This window comes from Columba livia, chromosome 1 (assembly GCF_036013475.1).
Source record: "Columba livia isolate bColLiv1 breed racing homer chromosome 1, bColLiv1.pat.W.v2, whole genome shotgun sequence".
NCBI classification, from domain to species: domain Eukaryota; kingdom Metazoa; phylum Chordata; class Aves; order Columbiformes; family Columbidae; genus Columba; species Columba livia.
Window position 1 is genome coordinate 2,823,860 of NC_088602.1, and position 23,184 is coordinate 2,847,043.

The window sequence follows — 23,184 nt, forward strand, 5'->3', positions numbered from 1 at the left end:
AAGCTGAATGCTTTGCATTCCTCGTTGTAACTATAATTCTGTTTACTGAACTACTCTTAGGCTGGTTAAAACCCTTTTGATACTAGACCATTTTTTTTCTCTTTCTCCATATAAAAGCAGCCAATAAACCTACTGGAGTTGATCTCTTTGAGACTTTGATAATCCAGACAGGGAAGAAAATGCCTGTAGTATTTTTTTTAGCTGTTATTGTTTTTTGGTCTGTTTGTTTTATTTTTTCCAAGCAGGATAACAGAACCCTGTGGGAATTTGTGAGCAAAGTGATTCAGGGCACATGATTTGGTTTCTTCTCTAGATCGTTGAGCATTCTCATGTTTTCTTTACAGTTAAAAGAATGCTCAGATCTCTGTATAGGAAACATATTAATATTTCTGAGGTATTGAAGTATTTTGTATAACTAGTATCTTTGGATCTGTTAGCGGGAGTTGTGGCTATTCCTTGTATTCCACATTTTCCATAGAAAAGAGATGAAATAAAAGTAATTTGTGCAGTTTCTTGGAGCAATTTCAGTAAGACTAGTTTGTATTCGCTTCTTGGCTATTTTCTGTGCGTTTCAAATATGAGTGAACAGCTCCAATATGTAACGATCTGGAAGGTGTATTTGTATTAATCTAGGTGAAAGCAGATTTTGTGTAGTTACTATGAGCTAATCAGTTGCGTAGAAAACAAAGAAGGCCTTATACTCTGGTTTTTCTGAGCATTTGAAGCTTAGACTTTTCTGCTGAGGAGGTGAAAATAGTCGTTGTTATTACATGAGTCTTTCCTTTGCAAATCTGCAGTATTTTGATGCCGGTATCCAAAGAGTGGCTAAAGTTGGTGTTTCAGTCTGCCTGTTGCCGGGGGAGACGTGGCTTTACTATCTCTAACACCAGGGGAATTAAATCTTGGATGTTTTTATTGCTTCTCTAGCAGCTACTGGGTATTTGGTACTCAAGAAATAGAATAACAATCTACAAAAAGAGTTTGAGCATCATCTAGTGTGTTGCTGAAGCCCGATGAAAATGTTCTTTAATTCTCCCTTTTGCACGTGCTTGCTGTTTGTGCTCCCTGTTATTAAGAGGGGGCTGTCTTCACTTTCATCTTTACAAATGTAAAGCAGGAGTGAGGGTATGTTTCTTTTACTTGAAATCAAGGATGGTGATGTTGTTATTCCTCATTTCCTGGGGAGATTTGGACTTGCGAGCGGTCGTGTTCTGTGTCCCGCAGCCAAGGTTTGCTGTGACCGCAGAGCTCTGCTGTGCCGGAGGAGCGCGACTGTCCACAGCGAGCTTTGTTCTGGAGTTTGGGGTAGGCTTTTAAACACCCCCTGGCCTAGATTGTGGAGCGCGTTGAGCTTTGATCTTTCCCCAAAAGTTCTTTTTGCCTAGCAGGGGTGCTTTGATGTTCTCTGCTTGTTGGGGATGCCAAGTCCTTCACGTGGAGGTGGGCCGAGACACTGCCGTCCCGTTCATAACCCAGAGCAGAACCTTTCAGCCAAAGAAATGCTGTGAATCCAGATGCAACCAGAGGCTTTTCTACTTCCAAGCGAGCAGATGGATCTCCCTGCTGTACAAGTTTTATCTGTTGGAAATTTTGAAATTCTTTTTCTTAATTTGAAAGGTTAGTTTGATATTACAAAGGGACTGGGCCCTGTTTTGTTGATGTAGATGTTTGAAACACATTTTGAGTTCTCTACACCTCACTGTGCTGGCAAACGGCCATTGCAAAGGCGACCTGGAACAGTGACTGTGTCTCGTTCTACTGTAGCTTTTCATTCAGGAAAATAGTCTTAACTATCTGATACTCCTGCTCCCCAAAAGTCCCGTTTTCATGAATTTAGTTACATTGAAAACTAAGTTGTAATTCCTCCTTAAGCACCTGAGCTGTATTTGCCCTTGGGGAAGATTATCCTCTGTTGGGCTTCCCGTTCCGAGGTGTTTGTAGCAGCCGGTGGTACTACAGGTAGTAATCAAGATCAAGGAAAGCCAGTGGCAAGAACAGGCTTCTCGTATTCTTTCAAATATCTTTTCTAAGAGGCTGGTTGGCAGTAGACTTGAGTTGTTTCTGCTTTTTGGAAAAAGGATGGGGTGGGACCCTGGCTGCTCTTTCCCTGTGTAGCGAACGATCAAAGCACAAAAGACTGGTTGTACGGGAGATGAGCCGAACTGGAAAAGAAACAGTTCAAAGAGAAGCAGAGCCCTGCCAGGCCTGCTGGTGAGTGGCATTAGTAAGAAAACACTAGAGTTTGTTTTTGTTCCCCCCACTGCTCCAGCAGATGCTCTACCTACAGAAATCCAGCTGCCTCCACTCCTTTTCTCCTTATTCCAGCAATAACAGCGAATTCAGAAAGCACTGTTCTGCTTCGATACCTCCCCTGTTGCTTCCTCGAAGTCCCACATGGCCCAGGGATGAGCTGAATCACGGGCAACCGAGCGGCCTTTCCAGAACTTGTTTAGAACAGGTGGTGGGGATAGCTGTTTTCCCATAGGATGTGCACCACAACCTGTAGTAGCGATATAGCATTGAATAATTCCAGCAGGGACATGAGAAAGTAGTGGGAGAAGTGTGTATTTTGCAATTCTCAGTGGCATCCAAGGTACGAGCAGTTTTAAATATCCTGTGAAGGAAAACTCTGAGCAATGTTGTTTGCAGAAAACTATACGATGAGCAGGAACGTGCTTTCTTGTTACGCCATCTGCATAGGAAGCCGTGCAACAAATAGCAGCTGTTTCTTCAACAGCAGCAGCTTTTTTGTGAAGGTACGAATAGGTTAGCGCATAGAACGATACAATTGGGGTGTAAATAACGTGTATTTAGCGGCGAACGTGCTGAGGTCTGTGCGTTGTGTGAGGAGTGGGATAAATCGCACTCAGTTGCAGCTTGTGTTCCTTTAAAATATAAAGGATACTCTGAGATAAACCTGCAGATGCATTTTAGAAACTGGGCCACGTATTTTCAGTGGACTCTTAAATTTTATTAAGAAAAACAGTACATGTATTCTTACAAAACAGGGCAATTGTACTTGGAGGAAAAAAAAAAAAACATTATGGTAATTATTATTACCTGTCAAATGCATTAAAATACAGAATTTGACTTAATGAAACCTTATGAATGGCATAATTTAAAAATGAAAAGCCTGTATTAAAAATACAGCTAAAGAAAGGAGAAAAGTCTTTGTAATAAACCTAGGTGGCACTGGCAAGATTCCTAAAATGTGACATGAGTAAGGTGAAAACTCTGCAGGTTGTTGTTGTTGCCTACTACAGACCTCCTACAAACCATTTTGCAAACCCAGGATGAAATAAGCTGCTTGGATGATGAAATGTGTCTTGGCTTCTTCAGAGAACTGTTCAGCACATGAGGATCAAAGAAACTCCTCATCTTCCTGTTCTCTAAAACCTCCCGGTAGACTGAACGATAATATACCGGTGTTTTGCTAAATATCTTGAATATGATGAATCAGGGTTGGGTAACCTAGAGAAAAATACATTTGGATTTGGCTCAGTTGTGTCTCTCCCTAATGTTTGCTTAGTTTCCTGTTGTAAAGCAAAACTGGTGGGTGATCATTTAAATACACGTAAGCCTTAAACCCAATCTGTTGTAAACATTAATACTATAAAGCTACGAAAATGATGCGCTTCTCTTTTGAAAAGGGTGAATGAAATGTTCACGCTCACCAGCAGCTTTCTGGTTGTTCTTTTTGTTTTCTTTTTTTTTATTCTACTAAAGGGAAAACTCTATTGTTTTAACGTTGTTTTGTGTCTGGATGATCACACGCTAATACTTTTCTGAGACAAATTGCTTGAAAACATTGCCTACATTTGAGGTTACAAGAATTCTCTATATATAGTGACAATTGATTTTTTTGGCTCTGTTGCTAGTGGCAACTCATCTTAATCCCAAACTGTACAGTAATGTGATTTATGGTGAGTACATTGCACGCCGTTTAATGTTGTCTGGAAATATTTTCTGTGTGCATTGCTAGAGGGTCATTGTTCAAGCACGAGGTAAAGATATTTCATGGTTTAAGAAAGAGTCGTTTATCATCGGTTGCGTGGATTGGAATGTTTTAAATGATGAATAAAATCTTAGTTCAAAAGCATATTTAAAGCTGAAACTTGGGAGAAAATGGCTTTGTCATTTTGATAGGTTTATGAAGGAGAAGCTTCTGATTAATTGGAGGCTTGTGCTGATAAAAATCACACATATCTCCTGTTTAAACTCCAGTTTGCTTGTGGGTTTGTACTGTCACTCTAAGTATTTTGCCTTTATTTTTATTTAAATCTGGTGACTTTTCCTGAGCGTGTTCCACACGCTGCGTTAAAAATCTTATATTCTAAGTGTTACCAAGGTGGGTGTTATGCATGTTATAAAGAACACCTGAACTTGCACAAAACTCCAGTGTCCTGGTGAAAATGGTGACTTCATCAAAAGTGTAGGGTTTAGGTAGATCAGTTAAACTAGAGTGTTTCAAAAAGACCCAGCTTGAAATCTCTGTAGCTTTGCAATTGGGTCCATCGTTTTGAAACACCCTGTATTGTGAAAAAGCGATAATAATAAATAATAGTAATAGAGCCAAGAGCCTTGAATTTTGTGGTGGCGTTAAAAGCTTAGGGTCACTTGGGAGGTTTCGACTATCTTCTGTAGATAATAGAAGTTATTTGGTTTTCCTCTATTTACCAGAAACCTGTTTTGTAGTAAAAAGGTTGAGAGAAATTCAGTCTTTTTCGTCTGTTGCCCCTCGTTTCTTTTATAGGAGGTTAAGCCTTCTCTGGTTTAAGTTATAATCAGATTTTCTGCAAATTGGTTGAGATGTTTTCTGCTTTAATACTTCTGCTTACCTTCAAGAGAATTTTCCTTTAGTGTAGTTTATCCTAGTTGAGAAAAAGTGGACATTTAAAGAATAAGCATTCCAAAGGACAAATCATAGCAAAGCCATCTGAAATGATTAGTTTTAGTGGCAGGAAAAGGGTACTTTTAATTGCAGCATTGAGATGCTGAATTGAGTGTAGTTTTTGAGGTAGTGTAAATCCTCAGTGTAGCAGAATAGGAGTTGAAAGATGTAGCAAGACTCCTCAGGGTAGTAAAATGTTCCGTAGTAGCTGAGTCAACTAGGGATTACTGTGTACTTGGCTATAAAAGGGACGGGGCAGATATCGTAGCTTTTATTTGCTTGAGGAAAACTACTGTTTGAAAATAGCAATGCGTGTTGTAGGAAGGAATTTATAGGGGGGAGAAGAGCTCCCGTATGTTACAGGATGTTTGAATTGTCAATTAATACCATTCTGCAGGAAGTTACGAAGCTGTATTCGGGACAGCTGACTCTTAAGATTAAGACTGAAAAGGAGATAGTACAAATAGTTTGTATATTAAAATCAAGTTTCAAAAATCCCCACTTCTTTTTTTTTCTTTTTGCTTTTATACTTGCCAGAGAACTGGACCCATACACTGAGGTGAGTAGGACAAGTGAGGGATGACTTGCCAATGAGCTGCAGGGGGAATTGCTGAATTTCTTGACTCAGCAAACAAAGAGTTTCTTGGTGTTCCAAATACTTGTGTTTGAAGAGTTGTAAAGGTGTCCTTCATACATCTGCTGAGGTCAGACAGACCTCGAGTTGCTTCACAGGAAGGAAATGTGACTGGCTTCTCATGGAGCTTCTGCCTGGACTCGTGCAAAGCATTTGACACTGTCCCACATGACATTCTGGTCTGTAAGTTGGAGAGATGTGAGTTCCATGGATGGAGAACTCGGCGGATGAGGAGTTGGCTGGGTTGTCGCACTCAGAGTTGCGGTCAGTGGCTCCATGTCCACGTGGAGACCAGTGACTAGTGGGGTTCCTTGGGGGTTTGGACTGGGACTGGGTGCTGTTTAACATCTTCGTTGGTGACACAGATTGGGTGAACTCTCAGCAAGTTTTCCGACGACATCAAGCAGAGGGGTGCCGTGGGCACACTGCAGGGATGGGATCTGTCCAGAGGGACCTGAACAGGCTAGAGAGGTGGGACCATGTGCACCTCATGAGGTTCAACAAGGCCAAGTGCAAGGTCCTTCACCTGGGTTGGGGCAACCCCCGGTGTCAATCCAGGCTGGGGATGGAGGGATGGAGAGCAGCCCCCAGGAGAAGGACTTGGGGGTGCTGGGGGTGGAAGATTGGCCATGAGCCGGCAACGTGCGCTTGCAGCCCAAAAATCCACCCGTGTCCTGGGCTGCATCCCCAGCAGCGTGAGCAGCAGGTGCAGGGAGGGGATTCTGCTCCTCTGCTCCGCTCTGGTGAGACCCCCCTGCAGTGCTGGTCCAGCTCTGGGTCCTCAGCACAGGACACACATGGATCTGCTGGAGAGGGGCCAGAGGAGCCACAGAAATGATGCGAGGCTGGAACAGCTCTGCTGGGAGGACAGGCTGAGAGAGTTGGGGTGTTCAGCTGGAGAAGAGAAGCTGCAGGGAGACCTTAGTGCGGCCTTTCTGGATGAGAAGAAAGATGGGGACAGACTTTTGAGCAGGGCCTGTTGTGACAGGACAAGGGGCGATGGTTTTAAACTAAAGGAGGGGGATTCAGCATAGAAATAAGAAATGTTTTTCCCTGAGGGTGGTGAGAGCCTGGCCCAGGTTGGCCAGAGAGGTGGTGGATGAACCATTCCTGGAGACATCCCAGGCCAGGCTGGACGGGGCTCTGAGCAACCTGAGCTGGTGAAGATGTCCCTGCTCATGGCAGGGGGGGCACTGGATGAGCTGTAAGGTCCTTTCCAACCCAAACCATTCTATGACTCTAAGGTTGTGGGCAAAAGTTTAGGCCGTGGGTGACCTCGCGAGGGTGGTTTTGAGTTTGTTCTTCTGGCTTGCGTGTTTTCATAGCTGACGGGAACTTGGCTTATCCAGCAATGACTGTATTAGTACACTCTTGTTAAAAGGCTTGGCCTGGATGCCACATTCACACTGCATTGAGATGCTTGTGGTAAAAGAACAGCAAATTGTCCATACTTGTCATGGGAGAAGGCTGGTATTTGTAACATGCTGTTAGGAGTCCTGCCCAGACTAGTGTCACCTTGGGCTTCTCTGACCACAAATTGACTTTAGGACCTGGAGACAGACTGTTACAAGAGCAGAATTCAGCTTGTTCATTCACTTGGTGGGCAGAATCTCCTGGGAAGCAGCCAGGAAGGGGAAACACGCCTGGATTGATGGTTTTAGCTTAGTTTTTCTAAGGAAGCCTTCCAGAAAGCTGAGGAGCAAACCATCCTGTTGTGTGGGAAGCTCAGGAATTTCAGGAGAAGCCCCTCAAGGCTGCTCTGATACAAATGTGGCTGAACATCTTTTGGACAGTGCAATAAAATGTTCAGCACAGTACAGTAACTTATTCTGAAGTTTATTTAATACGTGGTACAAGGTCTTCAGCAGGAAAGGCAATAGTAGCAGTGCTTATATTATTCAAACCTGGTGTGGGATAGGAGGTTTATGTGCTGAGCGATCCAGACTTTTGCTCCTTTTAAAAAATGCCGTTGAAATGCTTATTCTTTATCAGATGAATCTGTAAGGTAATAGTGTGCATGTAATACAGTCACCTTTTGAGGAAGAGATCTGTTTCCTTCAGATGATATAAGCTGATTGAACAAAAGAGAGTTTGTTATTTTAAAAACTGAACATAATGGCTATTATTTGCTGTAATATTGCATCTAGCGAAAAGGAAGCTGAAGTGCTCTGTGTCAGTGGAGAGTATGGTCTTAAATGAGATGAATTGAGTTTCTGCTTGCTTACAGTTTCTTAATTTCTTCATTTGCCTTTTTGCAGGAGCAAAGATGTGAGGTCTGGTCTAGAGAGGCAACCTGGGCTTGACTTAGACCCAGAGTTAAGCTGAATGCAACCAGTCCGAAAGTGATTGGAAGCAGTGCCCTCTCTGGTGGGGTATCTGTGGTTGCCGATGACTTTCAAGTGGTCTGACAGTAGAAAGAGCTTTGATAAGGGAGTTAATTCTTTTACATGTTCTTTTTAAGGTGAAACTTCTTCCTTGTGGGGATCTCTGTACCTCTGCCCTTTTCCTGGGAGATTCAGGGAGGAAAAGTCCCATTAACCTGCTTGGATAGGAAAAGCTTTCCGCTAACTAGTAGAGAACACTTACAATAGATTTATCCTTATTTTCCCAAGACAGTTGAGCATGGCTGTCTGGATGGGTGCAGATGTATTATATATATATATATATATATATATATATATTATATAGGGCTCCTTTGCCCTATTTTCAGAGCTGATGGGCCTGTTACATCTGGAGCATCCAGGTGAGAGCTGCGGGAGGTTCAGCCACCTTGGATCACGACCAGAAGAACCATCACATTTGTACCAGGTGTACAGGTCACCTGCGACATTTGCGATGCGCTTGCTGCTTTCCAAGCCACTTGCTTTGATTTTTGTTAAATTTGTGTTAGGTTTAACAGATTTTAAAAAGATACTTTATTTGTCATGCTAGAACAATAGCAATAGTGGATAGAGGTGTTAGCACAAATTTAGTGGGAAAATATACTGTTTGTTGTGATAAAAGCACTGCTGTAGAAATAAGCTTGCGTGCTTTGTCCTAGGTGAATTTGTTGATGCATAAGTAAAATACAATTAAAGTTGTTCCATGATCAGTATAAGCACGGTGGGGAAGTACAATTTGTGCCAGGAAACATGCTATGGCTAGAAGAGTTTAAAATAAACTGTACATGGTTGCTAATGCTACTTACTTATACTTTTTTATGTAGGCATGTTACATACGTTTGTTTTTATTTTCATCACTCGTTTGGTCTTTGTGATCTTAGATGTTATAAATAAAAGGAACACCCTGAAACTGAAAAGCCAAGGCTCGTTATCTTCTGATACCTTTTATTTTTCCCTGCTAATGCCATGTTTGAACTTTATGTCAACCTGACAAAGCGTCGAGAGCTTCCCGGTCACCTGCCGGATACTTGTGTCCAATCACAAAGCTGACGGTGATTTTTATAGATGCTATAGGCACCACAATGGTTCTGTTACTGTATCCCAAGCAAAACCTTAAGACGATAACATTTTCGGTGTTCTTTCTCCTTGGAAAAGTCAGTCTTTTGTGTAATTCTGTGAACTCCTCAACGTACAGAAGTCCCTCAATTTGAAGCTGTGGGTGCTTTGTGATGAGAATCGCTTGTGATCGTTCAGTCTGTTGTGTGTAGTGTTTTAAATTGCCTCTGAAGTGGCACGTTGCTGAAGAACCACACGTGCATGTACCTGCTGGAAAGGAGCTAATAGGAGACCCCTTATTAGACGTACATCTCTAATTTTAATAACTTGGGTTGTTGCGCTTTCGCTTCTGATGTGTGTATATAGATAACTTTAGAAATTGCTGCTTTTCTGTAAAATTGTTTATCCTTCAGACGCTCAGAATTTTACGCATTTAAAATGCGTTGGTAGGGGTAACTCTGTTTAGCGTCAAGAGAAAAACATGAAGAGGAGGCTGTTAAGTGCAGCCTTTGAGAGTCTTGTCATGATTAATAATTCTGTAGATTCATTATTGCTCCAGGTATGTTGGTTTTGTCTCTGCTGGACATGGAAAGGGAATATTAATGCAGCTGCTTGTGTGCTACATTATCTCAGCATTTCTTGCCAACTGCTGGCCTAAACGGAGCTCCGGTGATGATTTATGGTAGCTGAAGTACTTCTGAATTCAGTAGCGCCTTTGTTAGTGACACACCTGTCCTTAAATTAAAAATCAGGTAAAAGCACTTGTTCAGCTGTATTATACTGATTTATTATGGTGCATTTTTCGTGTTACTGGGGAAAGTGGGATGAGGCATCCGGGTAAAACCCCCAAACAAGAATATCAGCATTCCTAAGGAAATCCTGTTTCCCTGCAAGAGGGGAAAATGTTTTGGCCCCTTCTCTCCCTCCAAGTATTTCAGGGTTGTTCCCCTTCTGATTTTTGTAGTGGCGGCTGGAATTACAGAGGTGTTTAAATGCAACTATGACCATATCAAATGTAGGTATTTGTCTACTGAACATCAGTTGTACCTTTCAAGTGTTAAGATGTTTCTTCTGGTACATTGTGCCTTTTGCTTACACATGCATGTGCTTCCAGTGAGGTTTCTCCTTGCATGGGTAAGGCAGGGCAGCAGAGTTCCATCCTTGACATAGCAGTTGGTGCAGTGGTCTGGACAAGGGGGTCAAGTGCACCCTCAGTGAGTTTGCAGGTGACACCAAGTTGGGTGGAGTGTTGATGTGCTGGAGGGTGGGAAGGCCATACAGAGGGGTCTGGCCCGGCTGGATGGATGGGCTGAGGCCATTTGTCTGAGGTTCAGCAAGGCCAAGTGCCGGGTCCTGCCCTGGGGTCACAGCAACCCCAGGCAGCGCTACAGGCTCGGGGAAGAGCGGCTGGAAAGTGCCCGTCGGAAAAGGAGCTGGGGGTGTTGGTGCCAGCGGCTGAACATGAGCCAGCGTGTGCCCAGGTGGCCAAGAGGCCACCAGCATCCTGGCTGGTACCGGCACTGGTGTGGCCAGCAGGACTAGAGAAGTGATTGCGCCACTGTACTCGGCACTGGGGAGGCCAAACCTCGAATCCTGGGGGCAGTTTTGGGCCCCTCACACCAAGAAAGGCCTTGAGGTGCTGGAGCGAGTTGAGAGAAGGGAACGGAGCTGGGGAAGGGGCTGGAGCACAAGTGTGATGGAGCGGCTGAGGGACCTGGGGGGTTCAGCTGGAGAACAGGAGCTGAGGGGAGACCTTCTGATCTCTGAACTGCCTGAAAGGAGCTTGGAGCCAGGGGGGTCGGGCTCTGCTCCCCAGGAACAAGCGCCAGGAGCAGAGGAAACGGCCTCAAGTTGCGCCAGGGGAGGTTGAGGTTGGATGTGGGGAACAATTTCTTGCCCAAAGGGCTGTGGGGCATTGGAACAGGCTGCCCAGGGCAGTGCTGGAGTCACCATCCCTGGAGGGTTGGACAAATGTGGAGATGAAGTTCTCAGGGACATGGGTCAGTGCCAGGGGTGGGTTAATGGTTGGACTTGATCATCTTAAAGGTGTTTTCCAGCCAAAATGATTCTGCGATTCTGATTCTACAGTGATCGTCATCTGGGCACTCACGTTGGCTTGTTGCTCCTGGCTTTCATAGACGGCTTCTGTTTGTATTTCCTGACAAGGGAGTACTTAATCCTTTTGTCTTCAAAGGACTGACCAGGGAGTGTTAAGCGACTCTTCAGCAGATGTTTACTGAGCACTTATATAGCTACTGACCTGGAGTACACGTAGCAGATGGCACAGCACAAAGACAAGCTGGGGCAAAGACTTTGCTCAGGATGTGGAATTGCTTGAAATTGAGCAATTATGGTGTTGGGAACATAAGAGAGAGCAACTACCCTCAGCATAACAGGGGTTTCAACCCAGAGGACACTGCTGTCCAAGTCTTGGGCTGCACGGTCTGTGCGGCGCCTCTTCCTGGGCCTGGGGTCAACATGTGGCTGATGTTCTCTGGTATGGCGCTGAGTTGCCACCAAGAGAAGGAGCTGTGGAATCAAGTGAACAGAATGAGAGAGGTGATGGTCACCAGAGACTTCTACTGGGAACAAAAACATCTATGTGCTGAGCTGACTTGATATCCTGGGAGGTTTTGCTGGGGAGTTACATCAAGGATACAGCAGAACAACCACAAAGGTTCATCCAACATAGGGACTGTGACCTCATGTGGGCACCTAGGATGCTACTGGAGGTGACCTTGCATGTATAAAGAGTGATGGCATCACTCTGGTGACAAGTGTGAAGCAGGGGAACCTTGGGTGTGTTCTTAGTCCTTCCTGGGGAGGTGAAGGGCTTGGCAGGAGTGGACACATCCAGGAGCTCAGCATCTGGCTGTGCAGCTGATATTGCAGACGGGGCTTTGGATCTTCTAAATGTTGAAACAAGGACTGCTGAGGATGGATGGGATCCATCGGACAAGGTGGAACACAGGCACCTTTGCCAACAGCTAAACCTGGTGAGGAAGCTGAAACAAAGGTCTGGGGGACAGCGTCCCGGGAGAGACTCTCCCCAGTATAACTTGGGATCTGTCACAGGTACACAAGCCCATGCAGCTGGAAACAAACAGGAGGAGTTGGGAATGTGTGTGTAGTTGCAGAGCTGTGAGCTGATTCAGACTACAGATATGTGGTGAGGTAGTTCACACTTGTCTTTGGAAGGTCATGGCAATCAGGTGAAGTTCCTGAGGACTGGAAAAGGGCAAATGCCATGTGCTTTCTCAAAGATGGCTAAAAGTAGGATCTGAGAACAACAGCCAGGTTAACCTTACCCTAGTCAAGATTATGGAGCAAAACCTTCAAGAAGCCCTTTCTTGAAGGGGCAAGCAGGTGATTTGGAGCGGCCCATGTGGACTTACCAAGGACAAATTGTACCCATTTGCCTTCTGGGAGAGCCGGTGATGTGGGCAAGGTGACAAACAGTGTGTTGACTTTAGAGAGGCCTTTGACACAGTCTCCTGTAGCACCTTTAAGCCACCTGGAGGACACATGACCTGATAAATGGGTGGAAAATTGGCTGGACTTCCCAACTGGAAGAGGCGCAGAGCAAAGTCCAGCTGGGTATCCCTCACAGGTCAATACTGAATCGATACCGTTTAATGACTTTAATAACAACCTGGGTGATGGGATGTGCTCTCGGCAACTTGATGATGGGTTTCAGATTGGGGGGAATGGTCGATGGGCTGGAGGCAGGGCTGGGATCACAGCCACCTTGACACGTGGGAGAAACAGGCTGGCAGGGACCTCGGGACAGTCAACAAAGGCGAACGCCAAGTCCTGCCCCTGGGACTTGCTGGCCAGGCTGGAAATTCCAGTGCCACCGTGTGCATAAATATTCCGACTGTGTGGAGTTCACCATCAGGGTTCCTCTCCTCTTGCTCCTGTGTTAGGATCTATTTCCCTCGCTTAGAATAAATACATCTCATTCTGGAGCTCTTTGTCAGTTAAGGGGGGTGTGGAGTTGATATCTAACACTCTATTTTAACTTGCAACTTGAAGGTTTGTTTTTGTTTTCTTAAGGTAAGAGACCGTATTCATGCATATATTCACTGTTAGCAGGCTCTGAGAGTGTTCAGTAGTGACTTGTGTTTTCTCTGAAATGGGACAAAGAGAAGGAACAAAGGCAGTTGTGTAATTCTACTTTAATACATAATATTGGCTTTTGAGTTTTCAGAGGTTACCCCCCTCTTTTTTATTTTTTCTTTCCCCCTTCGTCTTCCTTTCCCCCCTTCGTCTTCCTTTCCCCCCTTCGTCTTCCTTTCCCCCCTTCGTCTTCCTTTCCCCCCTTCGTCTTCCTTTCCCCCCTTCGTCTTCCTTTCCCCCCTTCGTCTTCCTTTCCCCCCTTCGTCTTCCTTTCCCCCCTTCGTCTTCCTTTCCCCCCTTCGTCTTCCTTTCCCCCCTTCGTCTTCCTTTCCCCCCTTCGTCTTCCTTTCCCCCCTTCGTCTTCCTTTCCCCCCTTCGTCTTCCTTTCCCCCCTTCGTCTTCCTTTCCCCCCTTCGTCTTCCTTTCCCCGCTTCGTCTTCCTTTCCCCCCTTCGTCTTCCTTTCCCCCCTTCGTCTTCCTTTCCCCCCTTCGTCTTCCTTTCCCCCCTTCGTCTTCCTTTCCCTCCTTCGTCTTCCTTTCCCCCCTTCGTCTTCCTTTCCCCCCTTCGTCTTCCTTTCCCCCCTTCGTCTTCCTTTCCCCCCTTCGTCTTCCTTTCCCCCCTTCGTCTTCCTTTCCCCCCTTCGTCTTCCTTTCCCCCCTTCGTCTTCCTTTCCCCCCTTCGTCTTCCTTTCCCCCCTTCGTCTTCCTTTCCCCCCTTCGTCTTCCTTTCCCCCCTTCGTCTTCCTTTCCCCCCTTCGTCTTCCTTTCCCCCCTTCGTCTTCCTTTCCCCCCTTCGTCTTCCTTTCCCCCCTTCGTCTTCCTTTCCCCCCTTCGTCTTCCTTTCCCCCCTTCGTCTTCCTTTCCCCCCTTCGTCTTCCTTTCCCCCCTTCGTCTTCCTTTCCCCCCTTCGTCTTCCTTTCCCCCCTTCGTCTTCCTTTCCCCCCTTCGTCTTCCTTTCCCCCCTTCGTCTTCCTTTCCCCCCTTCGTCTTCCTTTCCCCCCTTCGTCTTCCTTTCCCCCCTTCGTCTTCCTTTCCCCCCTTCGTCTTCCTTTCCCCCCTTCGTCTTCCTTTCCCCCCTTCGTCTTCCTTTCCCCCCTTCGTCTTCCTTTCCCCGCTTCGTCTTCCTTTCCCCGCTTCGTCTTCCTTTCCCCGCTTCGTCTTCCTTTCCCCGCTTCGTCTTCCTTTCCCCCCTTCGTCTTCCTTTCCCCCCTTCGTCTTCCTTTCCCCCCTTCGTCTTCCTTTCCCCCCTTCGTCTTCCTTTCCCCCCTTCGTCTTCCTTTCCCCCCTTCGTCTTCCTTTCCCCCCTTCGTCTTCCTTTCCCCCCTTCGTCTTCCTTTCCCCCCTTCGTCTTCCTTTCCCCCCTTCGTCTTCCTTTCCCCGCTTCGTCTTCCTTTCCCCGCTTCGTCTTCCTTTCCCCGCTTCGTCTTCCTTTCCCCGCTTCGTCTTCCTTTCCCCCCTTCGTCTTCCTTTCCCCCCTTCGTCTTCCTTTCCCCCCTTCGTCTTCCTTTCCCCCCTTCGTCTTCCTTTCCCCCCTTCGTCTTCCTTTCCCCCCTTCGTCTTCCTTTCCCCCCTTCGTCTTCCTTTCCCCCCTTCGTCTTCCTTTCCCCCCTTCGTCTTCCTTTCCCCCCTTCGTCTTCCTTTCCCCCCTTCGTCTTCCTTTCCCCCCTTCGTCTTCCTTTCCCCCCTTCGTCTTCCTTTCCCCCCTTCGTCTTCCTTTCCCCCCTTCGTCTTCCTTTCCCCCCTTCGTCTTCCTTTCCCCCCTTCGTCTTCCTTTCCCCCCTTCGTCTTCCTTTCCCCCCTTCGTCTTCCTTTCCCCCCTTCGTCTTCCTTTCCCCCCTTCGTCTTCCTTTCCCCCCTTCGTCTTCCTTTCCCCCCTTCGTCTTCCTTTCCCCCCTTCGTCTTCCTTTCCCCCCTTCGTCTTCCTTTCCCCCCTTCGTCTTCCTTTCCCCCCTTCGTCTTCCTTTCCCCCCTTCGTCTTCCTTTCCCCCCTTCGTCTTCCTTTCCCCCCTTCGTCTTCCTTTCCCCCCTTCGTCTTCCTTTCCCCCCTTCGTCTTCCTTTCCCCCCTTCGTCTTCCTTTCCCCCCTTCGTCTTCCTTTCCCCCCTTCGTCTTCCTTTCCCCCTTCCACCTTGACAAATAAACGCAATATAGTATGAGTTTGGACATCATCGCACACTGAGTATGTGCTACCAGTGTACATTATAAGCAGAAGATGCAAAGTCATAATTTTCCACTTGCATATGTTTTAGATGTCTTGAATTATTCTTCATCTGCTTTCTGGGAAGCTGGAAATGTTTTGGCATTTCATAATTCACTGATTCACCTCCTCGAGTCTCGGTGCATTTGAGTCAGTTGAAAACGTTACAACGTGCTCTACAGTTCCTAAGTAGATTTACTTCAAGAATTTTTGATGGGGTGAATTTATTTTTAAACTGAATTTCAAAGTTGCCTCATTACCCTAAAAATCAAAAAACTTTTATTCCTCCGCTGTTTTTCTTTTTTCATTCTTTTTCTCATTGCATCTTTCCCCTCTTCTTTCATCATCTTTCACACACGCGGCACCGAAAGTGTCAATTCTGTTGCTCCGTGTCCTGTTGATCGGGGAAATCCCGTCTGTAGAGCCGGGCTCCTTATTTCCTCATTTAATCAATGGCAGTTGAAACAGGTGTATTTCTTCAGTCTAACATTTTTGGGTGTTGTGATACTACTTTGTACATTTTCTGATGCTTTGCATAGTTGTATAAATTTTTTTTTTTCCATTACAATTGCTAAATATTTATCTCAATGTCCATAGCCAAAAAAATGCATTAACACAAACTGCTAGTGCTGGGTGAGCTGTTGCAATTTTTCAGTTAATACATCTGTTTTTTTGACCATTATGTATCACGAGCTCGCATGGGGACTCATTCCGAACATGCTTCCTTGGCTCCTTGTTGAATTTCTCAGCCTTTAAATGGAAGCATATTCACCTATGCAAATTTAGCCCCTTCTTTTATTCAAGAGACCTGTGCATGCAGCATCGCTTTACATTTTTGCATTGATGCAGTTAAATGAGCTTCTGAATACGGAGAGTCATTAACTTTATGACTTTCAGGGTGTCACTGTGTATCTGTTTTTACTGTGCAAGTTGTGCCTTTCATCCTCTTATTTGTATGAACTAAGACTTTTGATTGATGGGGCAAAGAGAATAAATGTATCACATAAATTAACAGTTGCAGGTTAGTAATGATACTTAGGAATTATTGTCCAGAAAGAACAACTAAGACACTTTTGGGACGTGTAATTCTGTCCATTACTTAATGGTTAATTTGAGAAAGAAGATGCAATAGCAGATATTAATACATCCTAGTTTAAAGAAACTCTAAATAATGTTCTTACTTTCTTGCAGACCCACTAATTCATTTCTTAAAAACGTTTCACTAGTAGTTAATAAACGTTTTCTTAGCTTATAGATGTTTCCTTATATGAAGATAACTTGAAATTCCGTCTTGAATGGCAATAAGGTCAAGAATATTCAGCTTGGCACATAAAATCAAGATACACACATGAAAGTTTTCAGGCTTGCCAAGGAAAGAAACTCTGATGCATTTGTTAGTCGGACCTTTTTCTTCCTGCTCAAAATAGTTTTCTCTTGGGAAATTTCTCTACTTCAGGCCTCATATTTCTTGCCATTAGTTAGAGTGGAATTTGGTTTGTATGGGGGAGGAAAAAATCCTCGTGGTGAAATATCCAGCTCCAGATCCAGGGTCTGAGTATCCATAACATTTAGGTCTGATTATATGTTTTCAAATCAGATTAGCTGAGAATTGGAAAATAACTCCCTTTGCTTGAAATCTTCCCACATTTCTGTTTCAAAGACATCTCCTTGTTTTCTTCTACCTTTTCAATATTTAGAAAACATTCCCTTTATTCCTAGTAGTTACTTCTGCAGTTATTTATACTTGTTACATACATTGAAAGTTACAGAAGATATTGAGTGTTGGCCAAACTAACTGGATATTGGACTTGGCAACAGGAGGGCCTACAAGAAATTATTTTGTAATACTAGATAGATATATATATATATATATATATATATATATACACATAGTGAATTATTTATGAAGAAGAGTTGTCCAAAACAACTTCACCTGCTCGTGTATTTATTATATAGCACAGTCATGCAGCCCTTTACATCCACCTGAGATACGCGAGGGTGCAATTAGGAAGACGGGATGGGATTCTTGGAGCTGGAATACAGCCAGCTCATGGGGCTATCATTGATCTGGAAAGAATTTAAGCAATCATGATGTGTTTAGGCTTTTGTTTTCCGTCCCGTGGCGGAGACGGAGCCCGGAACGCGCCATCAGCCTGTGGATGCGCTTCATGGGTGAAATGGAGTAGACAGGAGCAGAAAGAGCCCGTTCAGAGCTCCTTTTGTTGGTGTTGATCGAGTTAACCTTATTAGAGGATTGGTTTTTTATTAACGCGTCACTTGTGTAACTGGTTTAAATAGAATTAGATTTTCCTTTGCTGATGGCATCACCTTAAGCTTAGTCATTTCTAGTAGAGCTTGAAGAAAACCTGGCTGTTCAACGGATAAACAGGGACTAGTCGAAGCTACTGAAGAAAAGAGCCTTGAGACATTTAGGTGTTCGAACCTTCCTGTTCTAACGGTGACGGTCCTGTGGTTTAAAATACATTGAGACGGTCCATATTGAACCCGTACGTGAGGGTGCGGCGCTGATATTAACATGGAACGATGTGCTGTGATTGGCACTGAGTTAAGTAGATCTGTCTAGATGCATAAAGCCAAAATCTGTGCTACCAAACTCTTCCATAGGTTAAAAAATGCTGACAAGTCTTTAATGAGTAAATGGTATTTATAGTCGCAGGAACTGAATCGGTCCAATAAAACTTAAAAATACGAACATCACGTATGTGAAATCCGCATGCACTAGTTGCTACGCTACTGATATACAGTTGTCAAACCGTTTCACTTTCTTGTTGCTCATTTAACTATAAAGACTGTCAAGCAAAAAGTCCTTTTAAATAAATTATTGAATTTATAGCATTTTGCTGTGTATATTAATGGATTTTTTTGTCCTCTGTTTCAGAGCGTTCAGTCAGAAAAGGGCTGCGATCGAAAGAGAATATGCACAGGTAGGTGCTGGAATCATTTTAACATCTATGACATTGTTCTGTTGAGGTAATTTATTCATTAGCAGATTTTCCGTGGTGTACGTTTTCTCATTTATTCTTTCTGTAATTCGCTTAGTACGAAAGTATCCGGTGGAAATTCAGAATGAGAAAGTTTGGCCTATGCGGGACTTTAGGCCCTTTCTGTGTTTTCAGGGACATTTTCCCTGGAGGAAATTCTTGGGTACAAAAGACATTTTCAGCATTTTTTTGGTGCCAATTATTATATAGTCAATCAGCTCTTGGAGGTTTTGGTGAGTGCGAAACTCGAACTAAAAGTCAAATCAGGTCACTTAGAGGAGAGGAAACATGTTCTGGCGTCCTCGGTCCAAAATAAATTCACATTCTTCCGTAAGAGCCGCTTCCCATTCATCTGGAATCAGAGCAGCCAGATTTGGCCTCATACTTGTGACAGTGGAATGAATTCCAGTTTGTTTGGGTGGATGGAAGGAGGATTGATTTGTTTCCCCTTTCCAAAATTAAAGAACATCTAATAAGGGGCAGCTTAATTTACAGTAAAGTCTCTTGGAGCTTAAGTCCAAGTCCAACAGATTAAAAATACATTAATATCTTTTCAAATAGATTAAAGGTAGAATAAAACACAAGTGAGGGCGTTCAGTTTTTGAAACAGGATTTCCAAATGCTCTGACACTGCAATGTATGCAGTTTGTAGTCCTGGATTTTCTGCGTGGGGTCTCAGCCTAAAACTCAGCTGAAAACATTCAGTAAATCAGATCAAATTTGTCCTGATATTTAATCTGAACGCTCACAGCGGTGCTAAGGGTCCGCAGTTATTGGCGCTTCGATTCTTTCGTTGTACATGAATTTACATTGATTACAGCGGCAGTTGCACTTCATTTGATTAAATATAGCAATTTTTCAATGCCAGAATCGATAGAGGCCTAATGAAACTTTGACTAAAAGCATCTGTTCTTTCGTCGTTTTCCTAACAACGTCGTAGAGAATTTAAGATCAATTCTTACTACATTTCTCTAGTTTACACTGGGAACGTTTTTTATATGCAGAGGCATTTTTAGCATTCGCCGCGTTTGGGGCATAGTATTGATAAGTTGGAAAAACAATTACATTCTCAGATTGGGAAAGCTCAGTCTTAACAACTGAGCCTTTCAACCCCTTGCATTTAAACCCCCCCCGACTTTCCAGCTGCATCATTTGAGATTCATCAAGCGGCATCTCCCATGAATGAAGTTTTGTGGGGTGGCTTCCTCGGTTTGCCGCGAAGTGCACGGTTCAAGAATAACCTTGGATGTTTCTTTATTTTCGGGCCCATCAAAAGGATTTTCTGTTTTCGAGATGGTTCTAAAATCTCGCAGCAACCGGAATCAAAATAAATGCGAAGTCGGATTCATTGCCGGTGGGAGATTCCTTTGCAAACACCAGAAATTCTCAGTCAGTCTTTTCACACGTTCTGTCCAAATGTCTTTTGTCACCTCGGCGAACTCAGAATATTCTAATTTAGGACTTTTTTTGGCAAGCTAAAAAAATAAATGTGGAAGAGCGGACGGTGAAAATAAGTTTCGGTTCCCAGAGTTGAACGCTTTGTTGGTTTAAAACACTTGGGTGCGGATGCGCCGCGCTCGGTTGCCAGATCTATATACACAGGATGCTTTTGTTTGTTGGAGAACCTGTACAAATCCTAGTGAGACCCCAGGGTTCGGGGTGTGTAATTTATCCCTAATTCCGTGGTAAATGGCTCGAATGTACGTGGCGAATTACAGGATTTCAATGTAAAGTGTCCTGCGTCTTATTTTATCGAGGGAGGTTTGTTGCCGGCTCTTTTCACCACATTGTACCTGTTGCCGTTGAAGCTTTTCTGAGCTGTTTTTCTGCTTGTTCTCTGCATCCCATGGGATCTTTATGGGCTTTTCTAGGCTGTGCCGTCGTATAAACCGGAAAAATATTTGATGTATCAGCCCTAGCACTGCGATTCTTTCTAGATCTGTGGTGAATATACCCTCCGCTGTTTCATTTGTATTTTCAGTACTGCGTTATTCAATATACGCTTAGAGCTTTACCTTAATCTCCAGAATGGAGAATACAGAAAGGCCCTCATTTCCCATTAACGGTATTCCTAGTCATAGCATTTAAATTGCAATTTATTATTATTATTAGCTATTGTCTGTAATTAATCGGTGCCTAAGAATACTCTTTTGTTAGGTGAACAAACAAGTTGGTGGATATGTAATTTTGCTGCTAGTAAAAAACTGTTTTTTACCTAGCACGTTAAATAGGTAAAATGGGATTTTCTTGAAGATTATAATTATATCTCTCCTGTACTTTTAATTAGGATTTAACAACGATTTTTCCTGGTCTGTGTCACCTCCTGAGAACACAGAGGTGACCTTGTCATGTTCTGTTGGGCTCAGTACTTCAGGGTAAAACGTGACTTTAGGTGATCAACCTGGTGTATTCTTTGGTCTACGAGTAACCTGGAGGAGCTGGAGCTGTGAAACGCGCTACTCATCTCACCTATGCTAATTGGGTTGCTAATTGAAGGCATCAATAACAGAATAAAAGGTAGGGAAGTCCATCCTGGAGCTGCACAGGAGCTTCGCATTTGAACCGAGTTGCAAGTTGAGGTTTCTTTTCAGATTTAAAAAATAAAAACCCACTAATTGTTAATGATTTTTTTGTCCTGACCGCGTTTTCTAGAGGTCAAATTAACATTGAAGAGATGCGTGTGCTCAGGAAAACCAGTGATCTTATCTGCCGTCCGGAGGGAGCGGACAGGTCGCTCGGTGTCGATTGCTCGGTCCATTGCGGTGAGAAACTCGATACGTTTAAAACATTTTAAACTATGGAGAAAAGAAAAGGTGTAGTTGTTCGGATCCGCATGTTCCTGTCATTACTGAAGCGCAAGCGCGTCCTTTGTATCAATGACAATAATGACAATTTCTTGTATATATCCAAATAATATTTATGGGCTGCAGTGAACTGCTGGAGAGAGTCCAGCGCAGCCACCAAGATGCTGAAGGGAGTGGAGCATCTCCCGTGTGAGGAAAGGCTGAGGGAGCTGGGGCTCTGGAGCTGGACAAGAGGACACTGAGGGGGGACTCATTCCTGGGGATCAATATGGAAAGGGGGAGTGTCAGGAGGATGGAGCCAGGCTCTTCTCTGTGACAACCAGTGACAGGACAAGGGGCAATGGGTACAAACTGGAACACAAGAGGTTCCACATAAATTTGAGAAGCAACTTGTTCCTGGTGAGGGTGGCAGAGCCTGGCCCAGGCTGCCCAGGGAGGTTGTGGAGTCTCCTTCTGTGCAGACATTCCAACCCGCCTGGACACCTTCCTGTGTAACCTCATCTGGGTGTTCCTGCTCCATGGGGGGATTGCACTGGGTGAGCTTTCCAGGTCCCTTCCAATCCCGGATATTCTGGGATTCTGTGAAACCTGGCTGTAATTCCACGATTCCTCTGCAGAGAAACTTCACTTGTAGTAAATGAGGAGACAATGGAGAAATTTCTGTCCTGGGTGGTGAGATGGATGGTCGCTATATCTGGATGGACTTGATAGTTCATGTGGACAACAGCGAATCGCTTTGAAATCCTGTGTATTTATTATATTCCGTAACTTTCTGTAGGAAACAGGAGAAATTCCCAGTGAAATCTTTGGTCCCACAAATGATTTCACCGCGTGTGCAGGTTTTAGCTTTTTCATTGCCATCTGTTTTGAAAGGCAGACAGCAAAATCTTTAAAAAAACTCCGAGTTTCCTTTATATAATCCTTCTCTTGACATTTTCAGTATCTTTACTGCGCAGTTTTAAATCTCTTTAGAAAACCACGTCCCACCGGGCTCACACTGGTGGTGTGAAGCTATCCCAAAGTCTTGGGCGTTTTTCAGTGCTGTATCTATAGTTTAGGTTTATAGTTTATAGGTTTAGTTATAGGTTTAAAGTGGCTTCATTCTGTCTTGCACAGCATTTTAATAATTTTGCACTTGTTCTTTTACTGACTATGAAACAAACACGTATTTCTTGTCCTCCCAAACCAGAGCGGTGGCCTCTCCACTGGAGTCTAAAGGCAGATCTTCTTCACCACCTTTTTCCAGTTGCGTGAATACGGCGCCTCTTTGACTTCGAGTTCATTTTTTATCTCTACAGAGATAAGAGCGACTGAGATCTTAGAATCCCAGATCTAAATAGAATTTTCTGCCTTTCCCATTCTGGGAGTTTGTATAGAAGTCAGCACTGGGCCGGGCTCTCACCACCCTCACTGCAAAAATTCCTCCTGCTTGCTCATCTTGCTCTGGTTGATCCCGTCGTCATAGAAAACCGAGTCAGGCAGGTTGGCCTAACAACATACTGTGCCGCTTTCTGAGCAAGTTTCTAGTAGGGAAAGGAAGAATTGAAAACAAATATGCTTTGATTATTAACCTAGAGCCGTCAGAAGTAGCCAATGCTTTCTGGGAGCCGATGGCTTTGGGTGACGTCCACGTCACCGTTGCCATGTGAAGCTCAGGACAACCCGAGTTCTTCACCTTCCAACTCCAACCATCCTTCCTGCCTCAAGGTCTGTAGGAGAACACGTTGTGTGATCTTTCTGAGTCTACCAAGCAACTCCAATTATTTTAGTGAATGTTTTGTCCTCTTGGTTGGTTACTTCCTTGCTGATTTTGTTGTCTTGTTTAGTTAATGGAAGCACCGAGAGTCTTGTGCAGGTGCTTGGAAAGCTCAGCTAAAAATGGCTTAGAGTAATGATTCTTTTGAACTCCTACTTATTGATCGAGTGGAAACAAAGGTGATAAATGCTCAGGAGTGGTTCTTATGAAAATATCACCTATTTTATTTTTGCAAAAAGCAGAATTGGGTTGGTCCAGATGTTTATTAAACAGTGTTTTCTTGTCTGAGAAACAGCATCTCCTTGCGTTCTGATGTTCCAGCATTTTACGAACATCTGTGGGTCA

The 23,184-nt window shown here is 44.2% G+C and overlaps 1 protein-coding gene across 2 annotated transcripts in view; it reads left to right on the plus strand.

The window, feature by feature from the left end:
* FCHSD2 (FCH and double SH3 domains 2) overlaps positions 1–23,184 on the plus strand; it is a 170,769-nt gene that overhangs the window by 15,024 nt on the left and 132,561 nt on the right. For both annotated transcript variants that reach the window (XM_065065189.1, XM_065065111.1), the window contains exon 3: positions 18,177–18,222. In XM_065065189.1, the coding sequence (XP_064921261.1) occupies positions 18,177–18,222 (46 nt within the window). The remainder of the gene's footprint in view (positions 1–18,176; positions 18,223–23,184) is intronic.